This window comes from Gopherus evgoodei, chromosome 4 (assembly GCF_007399415.2).
Source record: "Gopherus evgoodei ecotype Sinaloan lineage chromosome 4, rGopEvg1_v1.p, whole genome shotgun sequence".
NCBI lineage: Eukaryota > Metazoa > Chordata > Testudines > Testudinidae > Gopherus > Gopherus evgoodei.
This window is the reverse complement of record NC_044325.1, coordinates 108,529,713-108,550,049: the sequence shown is the minus strand read 5'-3', so window position 1 is coordinate 108,550,049 and position 20,337 is coordinate 108,529,713. Positions and strand designations below refer to the sequence as shown.

Genomic DNA, 20,337 nt, shown 5'->3' with positions numbered 1-20,337 from the left:
ATTGACTGCTATTATTTGACATTTGACCTGTGCACTTAGATGTGATTTATCAGGTAAATCTCAAAGATTTCTTTTTGACAGGTTTCAGAGTGGCAGCCATGTTAGTCTGTATCTGCAAAAAGAACAGGAGTACTTCTTTGGATGCGGGCTATAGCCCACGAAAGTTTATGCTCAAATCAATTTGTTAGTCTCTAATGTGCCACAAGTACTCCTGTTCTTTATAAAGATTTATTTCTTTTACTCAATTGGATGAGCATGCATCCACTGCTAGTGCAAATTCTGGCACATACAAATTTAAAATTTGTTTTCCTGTGAACATTTGTGCACAGAATATTAAAATTCAATGAACAGCATGACCACTCAAACATTTTCAGGAACAGGAGCAGAAGACAAATACGAGCATGGTTGAAACAACTTCATTTAAAAATTCATGTGGTCATTTGTGAAAAATGTATTGCAGTATTTCATCACATCTGTTTAATTTACATCTAATGCATTTCAATACTACAGTATTTATTGCTATGAAACTAGAAAGAGCGACTTCAGCAGACTTCAGACAAATATGTATGTGTCTATTGCTGTGGCAATTGGATCATTACAAATTCTTCCTTCTGAACGTGCGTCATAGAACATGAAGAGGACTCTTGAGGAGTTTTCTGGCCAAGGGATTTAGAGGGCCTATTATTCTCCTCCCAGTATTTACCCTCTGGTTCCTCAGGAATAGCAGTTCCCAGTTGGAAAATTTCTGATCTAATATGCAAAGCATTTATAATAGTCAGCAGGAAACTCAATCTGCCTTTGCCTCTGCACTCTGGAGCCAGTGTAACTTTTCCATTAACTTAAACAAATGCTGCTGTATTTTTAGACCATGTAATTACCCTACATCAGCAGACTGAGTCCTGTGAAAGTACGCCGGAGAAAGATTCGAGCTCTATGTTTCTCTGCTTATAAAACTCTGAAACCCAAACCTTCGGATGTGGTGATTAATGAAATGCCTCTTGATCATTCGATCTGATCCCACTTGCTGAGGTAAATTGTTTCAGTTTTCCATGAGCATAGATAGGATTTTTTGGCATAATGACCGGAGGGCAAAGACTTCACACTTGAAAAGCCATACCACTCTATGTTAATGCATGACCACTGAGAATTGTAGCACTTTTTTACTTTCTCCATTCCCCCCCAAAGATAAAAGACCAAGGAAACATTTTTGTTATGTCCAAAAAGAGGCCTTTGCTTGAGATGTTTTACGAACGTTCTGGTAACAGCATTAGCTCCATATACTCTGCCATTCAAAACTTCAGCAGCTCTGTGATTAAAGGCATTTGTCAGGAGGCAACAGGCATTTGGCAATGACAAAATCTGTCATTTTTCATGAAGTTGGAGTGTGCCAGTCAACAGCTGCAGTAGGCTGTCATCATAATGCACTGCAAAACATGGGCAGATTCACAATGCCACCATTAACACTTTAATTCAATGTTTTGATAACAGGGTGCTCCATAAGGCATACAGTTGGTCTCTTCTGTCAGATAAGTGAGTGCCTGTTTCAGATTTGTCTGTGCCTAACAGTAGAGGTTTATAATGGTAACTGTACAACACAGCCAAATGATGTCTCATTTGTTGCAATATTTTATTTTCCTCCTTTTGCTTGCAAAAGCTATTTCAGAGACAGAATATGAAGGACTGATATCACATATTTGCACTTCAGGGCTACCTGTGAACATACTCCTACAGCAGCAGTAAACAAGTTACTGATCCATTTAAAATTATAGCATAAAAATCCTTACCATATAAAAAATAATGTACATTTTGTAAATGACTTTAGAATACCACACAAGCCATCACGTTGAGGAAGTAATAATTGCCACTAAGCTCCATATTCAATTAAGCATATTCAATATAACTGATTTGGCCCAACGCAAGTTGTTGCTGAACTAAATGTTACTTCATGAACACACTCTTTTATTTTATTTTGCAGGCCAATATAGCTTCTTATATCTCGGTAAGTTGTTATAAGGTCCCCTGTATGTAATAGCAGCTCTCAAGTATTTTAAAACAGTTAACAATAATGATCTTCCTTTCTCTTCCAAATCTACAGGAGAAATAGGTAGATTAGTTTATAGGGGGGGTTGTTTGTTTTTTATCAGTTCTATTGGGAGTAATTTCCATAGTCTAGATCCAGCTCCTAAGGTTTCACATCTCCTGTACTTATGGTTGCTACTATTTAAGAATTCCATTCTTCCATTACAATATAAATGTAATTGGAGGTCTTGGTTATAGAGGAAGAGGTGACCTCTCAGGTAGCTAGGGCCAGTTCAATGGAAAGCTTTGAATATCAGAGCAGAGACCTTAAACTGGATTCTGTACAGTGGGGAGCTGGTGCTGAGAGCACAACACCAGGTGGATGTCTTCACAGAAACCTGTATTGCTGAGAAGACAGGCAACTGCATTTCGTACCTGCTGAAGCTTTTTTCAGGGTGTGTGGCTGAAAGGACTTTGTGACTTTGAATAATCAGTTTGTAAATTAGGTCTGATTAAGGAAGTTAATAGTTACTAATGTAAAGTGAACCATATTTTCAAAATAAAAACCAGAACACTGATAGTTGCAACCACAGAGGGAAGAAGTGGGTGTTGGTCGATGAGGAGGAGGGTAGCAACTAAAGGAAGCAGAATTATATTTCACATAAAAAAGGCAGAATCAAGAGACAAACATCATAACCAGCCAGGGCTGAACCTAACTGAATTCTCTCCCATCCATTAAAAAAAATTACAACACATTATTTATTACATCTATTTTTATATGAAGTACAAATATTTAAAAATACTTTGCCTACCTTGCATTGTTCTTTTGCCTTTCCCTTCACTGTTTTTTCTTTTCTTTCCCTATGTATTTAACCATCTTTTCCTGTGTCTTTCACTCTATTTTCCACTCATTATAATTTTCTATAGTACATAATCTTTGTTCTCTCATAATCTTCTTTTTCCTATATTGTGTTCTCTTCCACCTCCTGAGTTTCCAGGCTCTCTCCCCAACACTCCTTCCCTCCCAGTTCCCCTTCCCAATCTCTCTGTACTATCCCCACCATCATCTTCTCTCATCTACCTTCTTCCTGTCTCTCTCTCTAAAAATCTTTCATATACATTTTGCACCCTCAAAATCTCAAGATCTCAAAAATCTGTTCCTGGTATTTCAGTACAGGCATTCAGCATCAAATTCTGGCCCTACACATGTATGCAGCACAGAGATTGCAACAGTTTACAGTATCAACAAGATCTGTAACTGCCCAAGAATCACCTACAGAAACAGACACATGGGCCCCAAATGAGAAATCTGTGTCTCTATCCCTCCCCTTCCCTGTCCCAATTGCCACGTAGGACAGCTGAAGACTGAGGGATGACATCACAAAAGGCAGAGCCTCTCTGTGATCCCAGTGGGTGGGGAAGGGGATAGAGGGACACGCTCTCCTTCAGAACAGTCATAGCTGGTGATAATGAATGGTCTGTGTGATCCATAGCCAGTGTCCATAGTGCTGCCTGGCTGACCCTTCTAAAATGGAATGGTCGTCAAGGGACTGAAGCATGGGAACAACTGGGCAGAAGATTCACCATCCCCTATGGCAATTATAGGACAGCAGAAAGGGAGAGAACACTGTTCTCTCAGTGATACAGTCAACCTTTCTCTCACTCTCCTGAAGCAGTTCCATGGGGTTTACAGGATTTATGTATTGTAATTTGGGGCAGCCATTGTGTCCATATGCATGAGCTCCCTATACTCCTGAGCAGCTGCACACAATCCAAGGAGCAGATATCCTCCACAATTCCTTGTGCACTAGGCTGAACAGCCTCAGAACTAGTCGGTGTGGCATGCAGCTAGATCATGCAAGAGGTTACTGCCACATAACACAGAGCCACGGTTTAGCCTTCAATGCACAGCTCTGTGAAAAAGCATTTGGGCCTGATTTTTAGGGAGCCTAAGTATCTGTAGCTACCAAATGACTTCAATGGGAGTTAAGGGCACTCAGCATCTATCAGAAAATCAGGCCCATTAAGCTAACAGCTCAGAGTTTAAGTGATCCATAAATAACTCCTGCAGAGAAAATCTTGGCAGAGGGGGAAATCAAACTTTTACTCTATCACACATTTCTTTATAAGGACCCTCTTTGTAAGGACCTTCTAGCTTTTTCAGAGGAATCCCCTCTGTATTACAAGTGCTGCTTCATTCTTTACTCCTACCTTTCCACAGAAATAAAATCATTATAGGTACATTTGATATGATCCTGAACCAAAGTTCTGGATCCAAACACCCTTGAATCTTTTGGGTAATGGGGGGTGGGGAAGTTGAATCCAGGATCTGAATTTTACAGTTGAGGCCCATCTATAATTAACAAAATGGTAGTACAGATCAACAGAGATAAATGCAGGGTGATTATCTTCTTCCTCTTCTGAAGTATCTAGCACACAAGCTGATGAAACACTGTCTGTTCTTTAAAATGGCATAATTGTGTACTTGAGTCTTGGCCAGCAGCAGTCCCTTCAAATTACTCCTAAAAGTGTGAATACGCCCTGCATGAGTACTATTGCTGAGATGAGTGCCCAGCAGGTCCTACTGGAGCTCCTGTTCTGCATGGCCTATGGAAATGCCTCACCATAAGTTCTGCAAGGAGCCAAAACCAGTTTGGAATAAATTCTTTGGTGTCCATGGGATTTTGGTAGGTGTCTAGGCACAGGACCATACCAGAATTGGGCTAATAATGTCATTTTCTTTACCAATTTTTAGTCTTATTGCTGGGTGTGGATTGCTCCCATGAGGAATGTGCACTTGAGTTCAGAGAGTCACCCAACTCATAGAAGGATATTAAACTAGGCTTCCTCATCAAATGCTAAAATCCTTAGGCCAGATCACTCCCTTCCCAGAGAAGTTTCCTGTGGAAGGGGAGGGACGAGTTTCACCTCACAGAATTTACTGGGAAATATCTCCCCCCTACAATCACACACACACACACACACACGGCGAGGGATTTGGGAACCATTAAAGTGTGCAGGAGGAAAAATACCTCCCAGACTCACAAATCTGTAGAGACAGGAGCTTACCAGACATGGCTCCACATGGAGCTCCACATGGCTCCACTGACCTTCTACTCCCTTGGCAACATAGCTTATATTGACTGGTGCCTGCTTGTGCCTGCTTAATAGCAGCCACTGTGGGGACCCAGAGACAGTTAATACAGTTCCAAGTCACATTAACTCCTGACTGAATTTCTGCATAGGCAGGGTCTGTAGGAAACAATTCAGCAGAGTATAGCCAGTCCTCTGCTCTGCCCCACTTATTCCTTGCCCTTTTTGTCCCAAGGATAGGAGGAACGCTGCAGAGATCTATCTTGAGAGAGTCCCCTCACTGACATACATGAAAAAGATACTAACCATTACCATGTTAAAGCTCAGACTTTCCTTTAGACCTACTACTCTTCTTTATCAATTCAGGTTGTATTGATTTAAGCTTCATGAATGAGGTTGTACTTCAACCTCTACTATGACATTAGAGTCATGTCAGCCTAAACAACTTTCCTCAAAAATCTATTCTGGAATCTTTATGCAAAAAATTAAATAAGAAAATTCCTGAACCTAGAAGGAAATGGAAAAGACACGAAATATGTTTTCTCCAGGGAAACTCAACATGGTGTCTCTTCACTTCATCCTTCTACATTCATCTTCACTGTAATCATCACAATTTGGTTCACATTCCTTCAGCTGCTTTATTTTCACATGTATTTTTTTAATCTGTATGTCTGTGTGTGTTTTATTATACCCCACTCTACAAATGGTTCTTTTTATTCCACTTCTCTCCATAGCAAGTGTGACTCTATATAATAATCTGTATTTTACAAACTGTTGAACGTAAACAAAATAATCTTCCCCACTGCTATCATTACTATATCACATCCTCCCTTAAATTTCAATTTACTGTATGTTTCCCATTGTTTCTAATGTCAAACAACCCCCGATTTTCATATTTCTTACACTGGTTTTATACAAGTGTAACTCCATTAATTTCAACTGAGTTATTCCTAATTTGCAAAGGTGAGGAAGTAGAATCAGACCACAAATTCTCAGTTATACCAGTGATAGTCTAGAGTAATTCCAGTCAAAAGAGTAATGCTGGATGATGCAAATGAGGGCAGAATGTGGCCCACAAAGCTCCCACACTTTCAAAATGTGGTTAAAGTAGTAAATTATAGTTCATAAAATATTGATTTTAGTACCTACCTACAAGTTTAAAAAGAGTCGACAGTCTGAATTTCTCTGAATGCTTGTATTTCAAAAGATCAACTGAAGAAGCTGAAATGTGGATGAAGAATCCTGGCTTTGCAAATGACTCAAAGGAACTGTATCCTGGGAGCCATGTGTTCTTGTGGATGGCAAAGGTTGATCTGTTGTGGAACTCTTCACTTTCTTCCCATCTGGAAAGAAGCAGGGTATCATTGGAAGCCAAATGAAGAAAATAATTTGGTCGGTCAGCTGCTTCAAATGAAACCAAGTTGGGATCTGAAAAAACACAACATATTCACTGGACTAAGCAGAGTGGGCCAGATTTATCTTTGGTGTAACATCACTAAAGTCAATAGCACAGTAAGGATGAACTTGGCCCAGTTCTTTTAAGGAAAAATATTAAATATGCATACATGTTGCTGGCTTTACTCATATTGAGTACCTGGTAGCCCCAGTGATTTCAACAGGACTATAATGCATGGTATGGTACTTGTCAACATGAGGGTGCAGTAATCTAGCCCACATTGAGCATATAACTTCAGTTCACTACCTTTGTTAGCCTTATTTTTATCCAAAATTAAAATACAGTCTCACCAGTTTTACAAAGTTATGCTTGCCCATTTGGAAGTCATAGCTCAAAAGCTCAATTATTCATTTAAAATGAAGTAACTAAAATGCATTTTACATTCAGCTTGCAGGATCATGTTTTTCAGTTTCCAAGCAGTCAGCTCTCCAGCCATCCTCAGGACAAATAATGTTAAAAACAGATTTGGAATGTGCCTACCATTATACTAGTAACAGCTCTACTGTCGCAACCTTATACATGCTGACCATTACTTTACCACTAAAACAGTCCCACTGATTTCAAGCAAACTTCTGTGGGACCACTTGCAGAGTAAGGTACTGCTCAATGAAAGAACCGAGTCCATTATGAGCACCTGTTGCTCACAGAATTACTTCATTTTATTTTTCTGTAAACTGTGGTATTCTGTTTAAAATAACCATAGAACAACTGTAAAATCAACTATTCCCTGAGGACTGGATAATATTTCTTTTAAAAGAGGGCACAGAGAACAAATAATCTCCATTAAACAGATGTTTTATTATGATCTGTACCATATTTCTGGAGCACTACTTATCTTCCAAGTATGACAACATTTATTTATTTGAAACATAGAATTGCATGGAAGAGAGTATCTTTTCTATTACTGGCTGTAGCGGGTACATTGGCAATGCAATTTGTATCACCTACTCTGTATATAACAGTTACTTTATTACCAAAAACTCCTAGTCTTCTTTTATCACTGGTCTGAAGCTAATAAAATTTACCCATTTTTCTGGGATACAGTTTATTATCTAATTTATAAAACTACAAATTACATATCTATATGGCTGCTGTGGATAATCATGAAGGAAATTCCAATATAATTGGGCTGATGATGCAAAGAAATTGTTATACAGACTTTGTAGACTCCTCCAAGGCCAGATGACTAAATGACATCCTCTTAATGTTATAATGGAGTCTGCAAATCCTGGTAGGCAGGGTAAGGCCTGAGTAGAAGAGGTCTGTGGATGGCTGGAAAAGGAGACAAAACCTTTCTCCCCAAATCAAAGGCAGGATATAGGGCACTAGTATAGAAAAACTGAGATTCCTGCTACAGACTAAGAGCAGAAGTAACACCCCTGTCCCTCTGTACTCTCCTACATGTAATTTTGGGCCAGTTCTACAGAGGGACCAGACTCACTAGTTAGAGCCCTGCAATTCCCTCAGCCAACCCACAATGGCCCATTCTATGGTCCCACACATGGTCTCTGCATGTCCGAGGTGCAGAGTCTACTCCTTACAGGCTCTCTAGGGACCTGATCAGCAGGATCAGACATTTCTGGTGCATCTTGGGTGAAGGATAATTAAAATATTTATTATAACAAACTTTCCCCGTGGCAGTGAAATTGGATGCACAAATAGCATCACAAATGTGGAGGTTACAATGTTGTTTTGAAAACTAAAAGTATTTATTTAAGCTGGAATCACGCAATTAAAACCCATGGTGCAGAGGCTGATAGACATCGTTAAAGTTTAGAATCAGCTGATAGGTGCAGAGGAAAGGTCTGTGAGCAATTCTGTCCTGAGGTGCTGGACTGTATTTCAAGGGCAGAATTTGCTGTGTTCACTCCCCACTCTGTCTCTGTCTTTATCTATGTTTATTTTCAGGTTGCAGTGACTTTACCGTGTGCTTTGGGTTTATACCATCCTGAAGTCAACATAAAGCTCACGACATCTCCTGGAACAAAATCTTCTGCTCTCACTGGGAAAACATAGCCACCCAACAGTTTGGCTGCCATTGCAACTTCTCTATCCAAGTAGCTGACCAGTTTGTAGGGACCCTTTCCCAGAACTGTTGAGAGAGAAGCCAAAATTAATATTCATGTTGAGTGTCACAAATGCTTGAGCTCTCATATATTATCTTCGGCAATCACGTAGTAGCAAATTAAACAAGAAAACTATTCCAGGCTTCATGTGCTAAAATGAAATGGCAGTGCCTTACGAAGCAACCCCACCCCGCAAAAAAACAAAAACAAACAACACTTCCACCTACTAGTTGTAATTAGACTGCACAAAATTTCCAACTTCATTTCACAAAGGTTTGTGAAAACTTTCCCCTTTCCTCCTTACCTCCATATCCCTCTAGGTTTCATTTTTAATTGGGTTCAATTAACATAATATGTAGCTGACACCTCAGTTGTGCTCCTAGTTATGTGCCCAAACAGCAAAATTTGCATGTGGACAATAATCTTGCAGGAGGCCAGACTAGATAATTACAGTGATCCCTTCAGGCCTTAGAATCTATGGCTAGATATGGATAATAAGAAAGAACATATAATATTTAGGCTTAGAAGTATCAGATTTCTACCAGTAAATGTTGGTAAACATTGATTTTACTGTATACACACAAACCTCAGAAAAAAATATTTCTACTAATAATCAAAATTTGCAGATAGGCAAATTAAGAAAAAAGCTGCTTAAGAACTTATTACAGTCAAAATCTAATGATTTAGACTAGACTTGTTACAAATGGATTAGCAGATGAAAAGTAAACATAGGTATGATTTGCTGATTTAAGGATATTTTTTGGCATATTTTGACATGTAGTTTTGACAGTTTGTGTGTTAACCATTTATAAAGATTTAACTTTTTGCATCTCAATGTCTTCTGTTACTGAATAATTGTCTGACTCCCTCACACACCAAAATTTCCCTCAACTATGAAAATTTAAAGGTCGATAAAAATCTAAACAGGCTTAAAAATAATAATATTATCCACCAAAATTACAAAAAAATATAAAAACTGAATTTCTACCAAACCTAATTATATTACCTGTATCTACGTAGACAAAATGCTGAAGTAGTGCAATATAAAAGAGTCTTATCAGCCTGAATTTGAAATGGGTGTATTATTCATATACATATGATCTGAGGTTTTGTAAAGATTCACACATCTTCCTCCACATTTGAAAATTAACTATTTGACAAATGCAAAATAATACAAACATTTTTGCAATTGATGTGATTTATTTAGTATATGTCTGGTAGTACTTTATAGCAAATATATATTTAAATGCTAAATAGCTATACTGAAATATAGTGAACATTTATTAGATGATTTTCAGCTATAGGATTAATATATTTGTATTATAAGGATGCTACCAGTAGCTAACAGTATTATTGAAATCACATTATAAATGCCTCTGTTAAACAATACTTATTCTGAGTACCTTTCTCAGAGCTCAAGAGCAGCTCTTTGTAATATCAAATTTGTGTCTCTTTCACCAACAGAAATTAGTCCAATAAAAGATATTACCTCATTCATCTTGTCTCCATTTAACAGCAGTCATAATATATGGCGATATACCTATCTCATAGAGCTGAAAGGGACCTTGAAAGGCCATTGAGTCCAGTCCACTGCCTTCACTAGCAGGACAAACTATTGTCCCTGACAGTTTTTTGCCCCAGCTCCCTAAGTGGCCTCCTCAAGAACTGAACTTACAAACCTGGGTTTAGCAGGCCAATGCTCAAACCACTGAACTATCCCTCCCTCTAAGAAATGACTTACACTCAAGATTACCTGCAAAGCCAGGATCAGAACCCAGAACTTCAGACTCCCGGGATAGAAAGCCTAAGGCACTGGTCCACACTGCCTAATGTCATCATGTATAAATGAACTTCTTGGATAGTAAGACTGCATGTATAATGTTATCTTTTTGCATACATGTGCACACAGTGGTGTAGTAGTGTGATATAAAGGTATTATCAGCATGAATTTGAAATTGGGTGTCTTATTCACAACTGATAAAGCTGAAGGGTGAGTTACATTGTGATCTCAAACACATGCTGATAAATACTTCCTATGTTGTCACAACATCACCTATTTTGCTTATACCAATAATACTGAAGAAAAACATATTTTTAGGATTATTTTTTAAAATATTAACTGGGACTATTTTTTGTATCCTTCTGCCTTAAAGCCAGGTCTCTTAGTTCTTCTGCATGCAAAATACAGGGGTCAGAAAAAGCCATAAAAATGTCCTGAAATCACATTTCTATAACTAACAATTATCATGAATTAAAGTCTGATATCTCAGGCTTTTTCAAGGCATGAATTATGTACTGAATCCCATTAATAAATTGGCAATATAAAAAGCATCTGTTTCCAGCTTTGGAGGGATATGAGATGCACAGCTCTAAGTCAGAACATTGTTATGCACAAAAAGCCCATCACTGGCCCAGGACTGAATCTTAGCCTTCTTGAGCCTTAGGCTAGGCTAATATTTTGGGGAGAAGGAGGGTGTGTTTTTGTGGCAGGATGATTTTTTTTAATGGCAGCTGTTTTGCCTATTATAACAAATCCCGATGAGATGGATTAGCAGGTAAAGAGAAGGTGAAGGGGGTGAAAGGTGTATGATAAATGAATTTATCACATGGCTATTACTAACACAAATGTGGATATACAGGCATACAGACATACACACATGCATACTCACACTTACAGTAATTATCTGCTCACACCTTTTAATAACAGTTAAAACTAACATCACAATTTGATTATCTAATTTTACTTTGCTACATCCAAGGATCATTAGAATCATTTTTCATAGATTATAAAGCCAGAAGGAACCATTGTGATAACTGAGTTTTGCCTCTGGTATAAATCAGACTATCAGGATTCCCCAAAATAATTCCTGTTTAAACTATAACATGCCTTTTGGAAAGACATCCAATCTTGCTTTAAAAAATTTCCAGTGATGGAGAATCCACCACAATCCTTGGTCAAATGTTCCAAAAATTTGGAGAAAAAAAGATCAGGTCAGACAAAAAACAGCCTTTTTCAAATTTTTTGGCAAACCGATAGAAAAAAAATAATTTTAAGCTGAACAAATCATTTAAATTCAGCAAAACCTATATGTTTTATTTCAATTTGGATTATTTTCAAACATTTATGATTGATTTCTAATACAATTAAAGGTAATTTTGAAACTAAGTCATTTCAAACCAAAAAATGTGAAGCATTTCCTCTTGAAAATGTCAAAACACAATATATCAAATATTTAGAATTTTTGTTTTAGGATTTTTTCAACTGAAACAATTCAATGAAACTGATACAAATTTATACAATGCTTCAGAGTGACTGAATCTGCATTTTTCACTGAAAAAAGTTTCAGACAAAAATTTCACCCAGCTCTAGTTAACTACCATCACAATTAAAAATGTGTACCCTATTTCCAGTCAGAATTTCTCTAGCTTCAACTTCCAGACATTATATTTTGTTATACCATTGTCTGCTAGACTTTGCTAACAAAGTTGTGTACTCCATTTCGATACTTACAGACTGTGATCAAATTACCCTTTAACCTTCATTTTCTTAAATTAAACAAATTGAGCTCCTTGATTTTATCATTTTAAGGTGTGTTTCCAGTCCTTAAATTCTGAACATTACACTTTCAAACTTCCAGTATCAGAAGGGTAGCCGTGTTAGTCTGGATCTGTAAAAGCAGCAAAGAGTCCTGTGGCACCTTATAGACTAACAGACGTATTGGAGCATGAGCTTTCGTAGGTGAATACCCACTTCATTGGATGTAGTCTAGAAGGTGCCACAGGACTCTTTGCTGCTTTCAAACTTCCAGTCATTCAGTCATACGGTACTTCATTTGTGGAAAAATACAAAAAAGAAATTATAAATGGCAATAATCCTTTATTACTACATTTTCCAGTATTTAAATTAAAATGTTGAAATAGCAATTTATCAGTTAAAAACCTACTATATAACACTTGTATGAGCAATTCAGCTCAAATTGAAAACGCTTTTAAAAACCCCTATTACCAGGCAAGGCAAATCCTTTAGTCAGATTTTCTCTGGCCCTTTTGTATGGTGAGCAAAGAGGGTAGAGAGGCACAAGTAGTCTCTTCTACTGGAGGCCCCATCCAATCTCCTTCTGGAGAACTGGCTCCATTACAAGCCCAGTGCAGTGTCTGGACCCTATCCAAAAAGAAACAAACCTCTTCATAGGTTTAACAGGAGGATTTACAAGGTACTCTGAATCCTGAAAATTGCTCAGATAAGACTGTCTTAGTTAGTTAGTTGCTTGTTTGTAGCTATTTCTTGAAAGATAGCCACACCATGAGCTCAGGATTAAACAAAGACTGTGAATAGCTAATCAACTACAAAAGCAGTTTCTCCTCCCTTGGTGTTCACACCTCAGCTGCTAGAAGAGGACCTCATCCTCCCTGATTGAACTAACCTCATTATCTCCAGACTGATTCTGGCCTGTATATTTATACCTGCCTCTGGAAATTTCCATCACGTCTTTGACGAAGTGGGTATTCACCCACGAAAGCTTATGCTCCAATACATCTGTTAGTCTATATGGTGCCACAGGACTCTTTGTTCCTTTTTACAGATCCAGACTAACACAGCTACCCCTCTGATTCTTGAAAGTTGGCTACCTCTTGAGGCTTCCCAGGGAAATACAAATGGGAGACTAGATCATTTAGCAATCAGTTCTGTTGTCCTAAGTATTAAATACCAGTTCAATTTTCAGGCATCTTTAGAGGTCACTAGTTTTGGGAAACCTACAGTAAAAATTGTTCCAGATTATAGTCTGCCTTTGGTAAAAAATTAGATTTCTTAGGCTCCGATGCAGGTAAATCTGTTGTTTTTAAACTATGAAACAGTATGGAGGGACCTTATAGTATATGGAATGTTTTCCTGTACGATACAAATTAACCAAATCTGTTTCAAAACTGGGTATTGCATAGAACAAAATGAACTGTAGATTATCTGTATATTTTCCATATATTCTCCTTTCTCTCTTCTTCTTTGATAGTATGTATAGCTTTTGTTAATTTTATTTTCATTTATTTACTATGTGGACTAATTATAACACAGTACACCATGTTTGGTGGTGAGTGCATCATCTGTCTTGGGAAAGAGAATTGATTCTAAAACAACATCTAGGATATTATGACCTCAATGTTTCCATCATATTTTCTTTTATCAATATTATCTTTCAGTGTTTTACAAAAGACATTACTATTAAAGCTATTATCCCTTTATAAACTAGTAGTAAACTAGCCCTTGACTAGCCGGTCTTTTATTAATAAACTATAGATGGATTTAAACCAAAATCTTGAATCTGAACACTCCTAACTTTGGAGTTGGATTTATTTCCACAGTACAATAGTTTTCACTGACTACATTTTTTAAACCACATAAGAGAAATTGTCAACTATAATACTAATGTGATTGGCTGGCACAAATTTTATTGGATAAAATATGCAATTAGTTACTTAATGAACAGTTATTTATTTATAATCTTCAAACATTTACATTAATTGTAAACAGGGCCAGCTCCAGGCCCCAGCGCGCCAAGCGTGTGCTTGGAGCAGCATGCCACAGGGGACACTCTGCCGGTTGCCGGGAGGGCGGCAGGCAGCTCCGGTGGACCTCCCGCAGGCATGCCTGCGGAGGGTCCGCTGGTCCCGCGGCTCCGATGGAGCTTCTGCATGCACGCCTGCAGGAGGTCCACTGGAGCCGCGGGAGCAGCGGACCCTTCACAGGGAAGCCTGCGAGAGGTCCACCGGAGCCACGGGACTGGCGAGCGGCAGAACACCGCCGTCCTTGGCGGCGAAATGGCTAGAGCCGGCCCTGATTGTAAATAAGTTATATATTAGTGAAGTAGGTCTAAGTTCAATATGAAGTAGATTCCATGATTACTAGCTCTTGGAAACAGCAAAGCAAACCTGCAATACAGTAACCTGAACATTAAAACAATATAGTGTTTGCAACTTCCATTTCTCTTCATGAAGATGGATCCAAAGTTTCTACTTTTATTCAAAATGATAATAATTATACACCACAACAAAAAGTTTTCTCGATTTCTTATCAACTCTTCATCATTATTGTAGGACTTACCTTTATTGAAATATTCACAGTCATACGCTAAAAAAAGTAAAGGAAAGAAACATTTAGCTACAGACATTTTGCAGATTTGGAATTTAGAGAAAAACAAGTTTTCCTTTAACCCACTAATGAACGGAAAAACAAAAGCAGCTCAAAACCAAATGCCAACTAACTTAGATTTTGCACAAAAATTTATTAATTGGCAAAGCATTTATTACAACATTTGAGTAAAAATGCACTAACCTCAGAGCACACATTCACTGCAAACACATAAGGTTATCTGTTTGTGACCTCTAGTGGTCAAGACTCAGCTTTACAATCTTTCCTTGCTGACATTAAATACACCTCTACCCCGATATAACGTGACCCGATATAACATGAATTCAGATATAATGCAGTAAAGCAGTGCTCTGGTGGGGGACGGGGACTGCGCACTCCAGTGAATCAAAGTAAGTTTGATATAACGCAGTTTCACCTGTAACACGATAAGATTTTTTGGCTCCCAAGGATAGCGTTATATCGAGGTACAGGTGTACCTGCATATAATCCACAATGTCAGAAGCTATTATGTAGCTTCCCCACTATCCCAGGCTCCCTGTGCGACCTTAGGCTATTCATGTAATCTCTCTGTGCCTCCCTTCTCAACTGTAATGTACAAATATTTCCCTTCTGCCACCCTTTGTCTATCTTGCATTCTTAGACCATAAACTCCTTGCATCTAGGACTATCTTTTACGATGTGTTTGTGATAAGCGCTGTACAATTGTGCCTCAATCTCAGCTGCAGCCTCTCATCAAAACTGTATTCGTAATAACAAACAATAATATAGCAATATTTTATATCCTGAATTACACTTTGTTCAGAACATTCTTTAATCCTTCCCCACCTCCACATTGCAGGTGCAGTGCTGTAAAGCATGTAAAGATGTTGTCTCCTGCAGGGGGACTCTTAAGATTTGACCCTTGCAGCTCCTCTTATCTCTTGCACCCAAAATAATTGAGTTTGGACTTGGCCTATGCTGTGATTATATGCTGTCCAGCTAGCTTCATATCAGCTATGTTGGGGACACTTCACATTTCGAGAGCAATGAAAAATCCACACAAGTGACTCCATCCATCCATCCACATCCCATAGGATATCTTGTGCTGGGTCTCCAGAAGGTAACGGGAAAAGAAGAAAATGTTGGTGTGTCACCCACAAATATAGAAGTGACCAGCAGTTCTCACACAGATTGGGAATAGAAACCAAGCAGAGGGCTGCATCTGCTTCAATTTTGGAACTGGAGACTCCAACCAACAGCTCTGCTGCCGTTGCTCTGACTTTAAAAGGGATGTGCTCATGTGACTCAAACTTTGGTTACTTTTTCAGAACTTGATCCAGTGTATAGACTGGCAATGTGCTGGGCCCAGTACTTGGTTGAGAAAACTTACGACACACTCTGGGGGACCTCCAATCTACGATGACTCCATGCTGACAGCACTGATGTGCATATGCCGATACACTTGTACAGAAACATTCACAATCACCTCCTTGGTTACAACCACATGTGTCTGTCAAGCAGTTTGAATAAAACCAGGTGACGTCAACCTGAAGAGTATAAATGTTATTGTAATAACATAAAACAATTCACATAGACTTTGACGAGTGATCTCAATACAGAGCTATCAGACTTTGACAATTTAACAAGTAAGACTTCAAAATATGATAGGTGTTAGTTTAAGTGTCTGTCTAAAACACAAAGCATCATCATAGTTATGGGAAACTTGTACACTGTTTAGTAGTACTATTGAATTAAATCAAATGATACATAGAAATCCATGCAGTAATATGATGTTTATGTTGACTTGAAGTATGGGACAGGGTAACAGTGTTTACTTGTAATTTAAACTTTAATAAGCTAAAAATTAGAAATATTAATTTCCTCAAATTAACCATAAACTTAGCAAGCTTGTTAAGAACCATTGGACACACATTATCATTTAAGAAGTGATCAAACATGTGGTGAAATTAGTGATGAACTGTTCTCCATATAGACAATTTCATAAAAATAATTCTGTGATTTTTTTCCTCTCTTATTGTCATGAAGTCTTGTTGTGTGTGACCAAACTTAAAAGAAAAATCAATTATTACCAGTGCTAAGTTTTCTCGCTGAAATATTGTAAAGTGCTCTCTACATGTGTCTACGCTGTAAGAGTTGCACAATCAGGCCCTAAAGTATATCAAGTTAGCTAAATGTGTCTAGATGAACTGGAGATCAGCTGAGAGCATGTGATCGTTATGAAACATGTAAATGAGCAAGTGCTAATGGATAGGAATCAGAACAGATATGAGTCACATTTTCTCTCTCTGTCATGTTAGATAGGACTGGGATTTAAAGTGACATAAGTTTTCTTTTTAATCGTATACACAGAACTTCACATCATTTGTCACCACTACTCACCACTGGATGGCAAGCTTCAAACATTTCACTTAACAGTATCCCACATTCTTTCTTGGCAAATGGCTCTCTAAGTGGGTTCAAACTGCACGGATTTCGAATGTCAGAGCTGTCAACACACTAAACCAGAAAGCAAAATTGTCACCCCCCAGAAACTTGTTTCACAACCACTGTGCTATCTGAACTTTCAAAAAAGAACCTTTTTTTTTTAAATCAGCTTTCAAATAATTCATGTGAGCACAAATCAAATGCATCATTTCTAAAGCACTCATCGTAGGAGTCAAGACAACCTAAGACTTATTATTAAATAGAGGAAGGTAAATCTGCGAAGACGGAACAGCCCGTTGTGGAAAAAGGTTTCACTTGTTCTGAGGGAAAAGGAAAAACAAAGCAACAGTTGTATACATTGACTTTATTGGGGTTCAAGCCTTACTCACACATGTAATCCTGCTTTAATGAATAATAAAGATTACTCATATAAGCAAGCCTTGAGTTTTTTCATTATTTAATGTTTTATTTTAACAAGTTTCAATTGGACTTTTGAATAGCAATCTCAGAAGTACATATGGATTTGGTAAAGCATTGTTTCCTTCTGCTAAGCTAAATACTCAACACTAATTCATTTAAAATAAATATTTATATAGATACTGCATATAAAATATTTTAAAATACACAGTTTTTTAATTACAGTGTTCTATAGTGCAAAAGATGGGAATATTTTAGAGGGCTGTTTCTCTAAAAGTTTCTATTACTCTTTGAGCAATGTACTAAATTTAATGAAAAAGTGCACTACATTTAGAACAAACATAAAACAGAATACTGCACATCAATCCTCCATATATCAGTGCTTTAGGAAGAAAAAACTTCCTGTCCTTTTTTTCCCACTTCACTTTTATTACTTATTATAGTAAGGTCAGTAGGTATTGTAAATACTATTTGCAACTGAGGCGGGATTCCAGGAATGGAATTATTGGTTTTGAGGCTGATGAGCTATAAAAATGTTACACAACAAGGATTTACTAGGAAAGCCATTTTTGTTATTATTTACCTCTACAGCTGACCAGCTACTTCCAAACTCTTGAGAGTTTGTTAACTGAAAATTTTCTGGAGTCCTCATTTCATTTATTGTTTTCATGTCAAAATTTCCACATAATCCAGTCAGTTCACCCTAAAAAAAGTATATGTATTAGTCAGTGCTACTAGCCTTACCCATTCTTAAGGTTGCCTGTCATATCCCTTTATAAGCACCTGTTTTCAGTTGCTTATAATTTTGATCATTTACTTCATATTAATTCAATTACTATAGAACTGTTTGAGTTGGCAGATGTGTTTGACAGATCTTCTAGTCTATTCTCTGAACCATGGTCAGATAGTTATGTTAGTCTTTCAATACTGTACAAATGACTTTAGGTGTGTTGATCTCTGCCTACCTGCCACTGAGGTCCAGTCTGTATATGAATAGTTGTTCTCTGATCCCACAGAATGGTGATGTGTTCATTAGGAAAATGAACAAGTGTGAAAAATCCAGCTTTCCACAAGTGTATTTTTTGTAGTTTGTCTATGTAACTAGATGGACTCTGTTCAAAACAAAACAAGTCATCACATAATATAAGTAATGTCTTTAAAAGGTGTCTGCTTGTCAGGAAATAAAATACATCAATAAAATGAATGATGGGAATGATTTAAAAATTTGTCCCAATACTGAGTGATTGCCACACAGGAATAAATACACGGGGGATTTTTGCCATGATTAATGCTGGAGTTGTCGTGGATTACCTGCCTTATATGTTTTTTTGAGTGTTTGGGGTTTTTTTAAACAAACATCTATGACTTTTCACATTTTCAGGGTCGATGAAGAGAGTATGAGTGGATAGGATACTAAAATGCTGAACAGGTGCCTGAGAGCTGCAAAACTAAACTGAATTTCCATTGAACTGAGCAAGACTTAAGCACATGCTTAAGTACTTTCCTGAATATAGATTAATGTAATCATATATTTGAGTGCTTTCTTGAACTATATAGGGACAGAGTCTGCCATCCTTTCTCACACTGAGTAAAGCTTTTATATACACTGCTACCTTGATATAATACCACCCAATATAACACGAATTTGGATATAACAAAGCAAAGCAGCGCTCTGGGGGCGGGGGGGGGGAGTACGGCTGTGCACTCTAGTGGATCAAAGCAAGTTCAATATAACGTGGTTTCACCTATAACGCAGTAAGATTTTTTGGCTCCCAAGGACAGCGTTATATTGAGGTAGAGGTGTATTATAACTAATTATATTATATGTGTTATATTATAAATAACATTCTGTATGAAGATAGCAGAATCTGACCTAGAGTAATGAAAAATCAACCCAAACCATGGAGCATGCTAGAAACTGGCACATATTTTATGCAATTGTATGGAAGTATTCTGAAATCCAGATTCATAGGATGAAATGCCACTTTAATGGGTGGGAGACTTGACTGGATCAACAAAGCGCCAGACAGCTTTAGAATTAAAGGAGAAAAGTACGCATAGGTAGGCCCCTCCTCTCCCCGGGTGTAGTGTTGCCTGTTGGTTGGCCAGAGAGAAATGGGCACCAACTCCGCACAATCATTAATGGAAACCATTGCCTGGGACCTCTCATTCTCCTTGACCCACTTTAGCTGAACCCACTCTCAGTCCCCATAGTACAGGAATAGTGTTTTTTAGGATACTGTGGGTCCAACTGACTTTCTGTTTTAGGGGTCAGGAGGGAATTTTTCCCATTGCAACCAAATTGTCTGAATCTGGTAGTTTTTTTCACCTTCCTAATAGCACCATGGATAGGAAAGGATTGAAATAGGATTTAGAAATTTAATATTGGAAATTGTATAAATGTTTAGTATAAATTGCAGCCAGCATCCAGTGTGGACAAAAAAGGGCAGTGCCCAGAAATTAGAAATCTGGTATTTCACTGATAGGCCTCAGGCCTAAGGGAAAAGGGGAGACCTGGAGTTTCATAGAAAAACATTCTTTAGTACTTTTTGTCTCCTTTATAGGGGAAGGGTAAGAGGATTCAGCAGAGCAAGCTGAATTATAGGGGTAGACAGTTATAGGCTTTATAATAGGAGCCCTATAAATCCCACAGTGGATCCTCCTAAATGCCTGTTATGGGAAGATGCAGTAGAAAACACCAAAAAGGGGCACTAAGT

At 37.8% G+C, this 20,337-nt stretch overlaps 1 protein-coding gene across 1 annotated transcript in view; it reads right to left on the bottom strand.

Moving 5' to 3' along the window:
• Nucleotides 1-20,337, bottom strand: part of OTOG (otogelin) — a 175,218-nt gene that overhangs the window by 69,107 nt on the left and 85,774 nt on the right. Inside the window, exons 26-32 of the mRNA XM_030560499.1 lie at nucleotides 18,586-18,732; nucleotides 18,204-18,323; nucleotides 17,159-17,275; nucleotides 16,149-16,305; nucleotides 14,732-14,758; nucleotides 8,493-8,660; nucleotides 6,262-6,540 (exon numbers count right to left, since the gene is read on the bottom strand). Coding sequence (XP_030416359.1) covers nucleotides 6,262-6,540; nucleotides 8,493-8,660; nucleotides 14,732-14,758; nucleotides 16,149-16,305; nucleotides 17,159-17,275; nucleotides 18,204-18,323; nucleotides 18,586-18,732 — 1,015 coding nt within the window. The remainder of the gene's footprint in view (nucleotides 1-6,261; nucleotides 6,541-8,492; nucleotides 8,661-14,731; nucleotides 14,759-16,148; nucleotides 16,306-17,158; nucleotides 17,276-18,203; nucleotides 18,324-18,585; nucleotides 18,733-20,337) is intronic.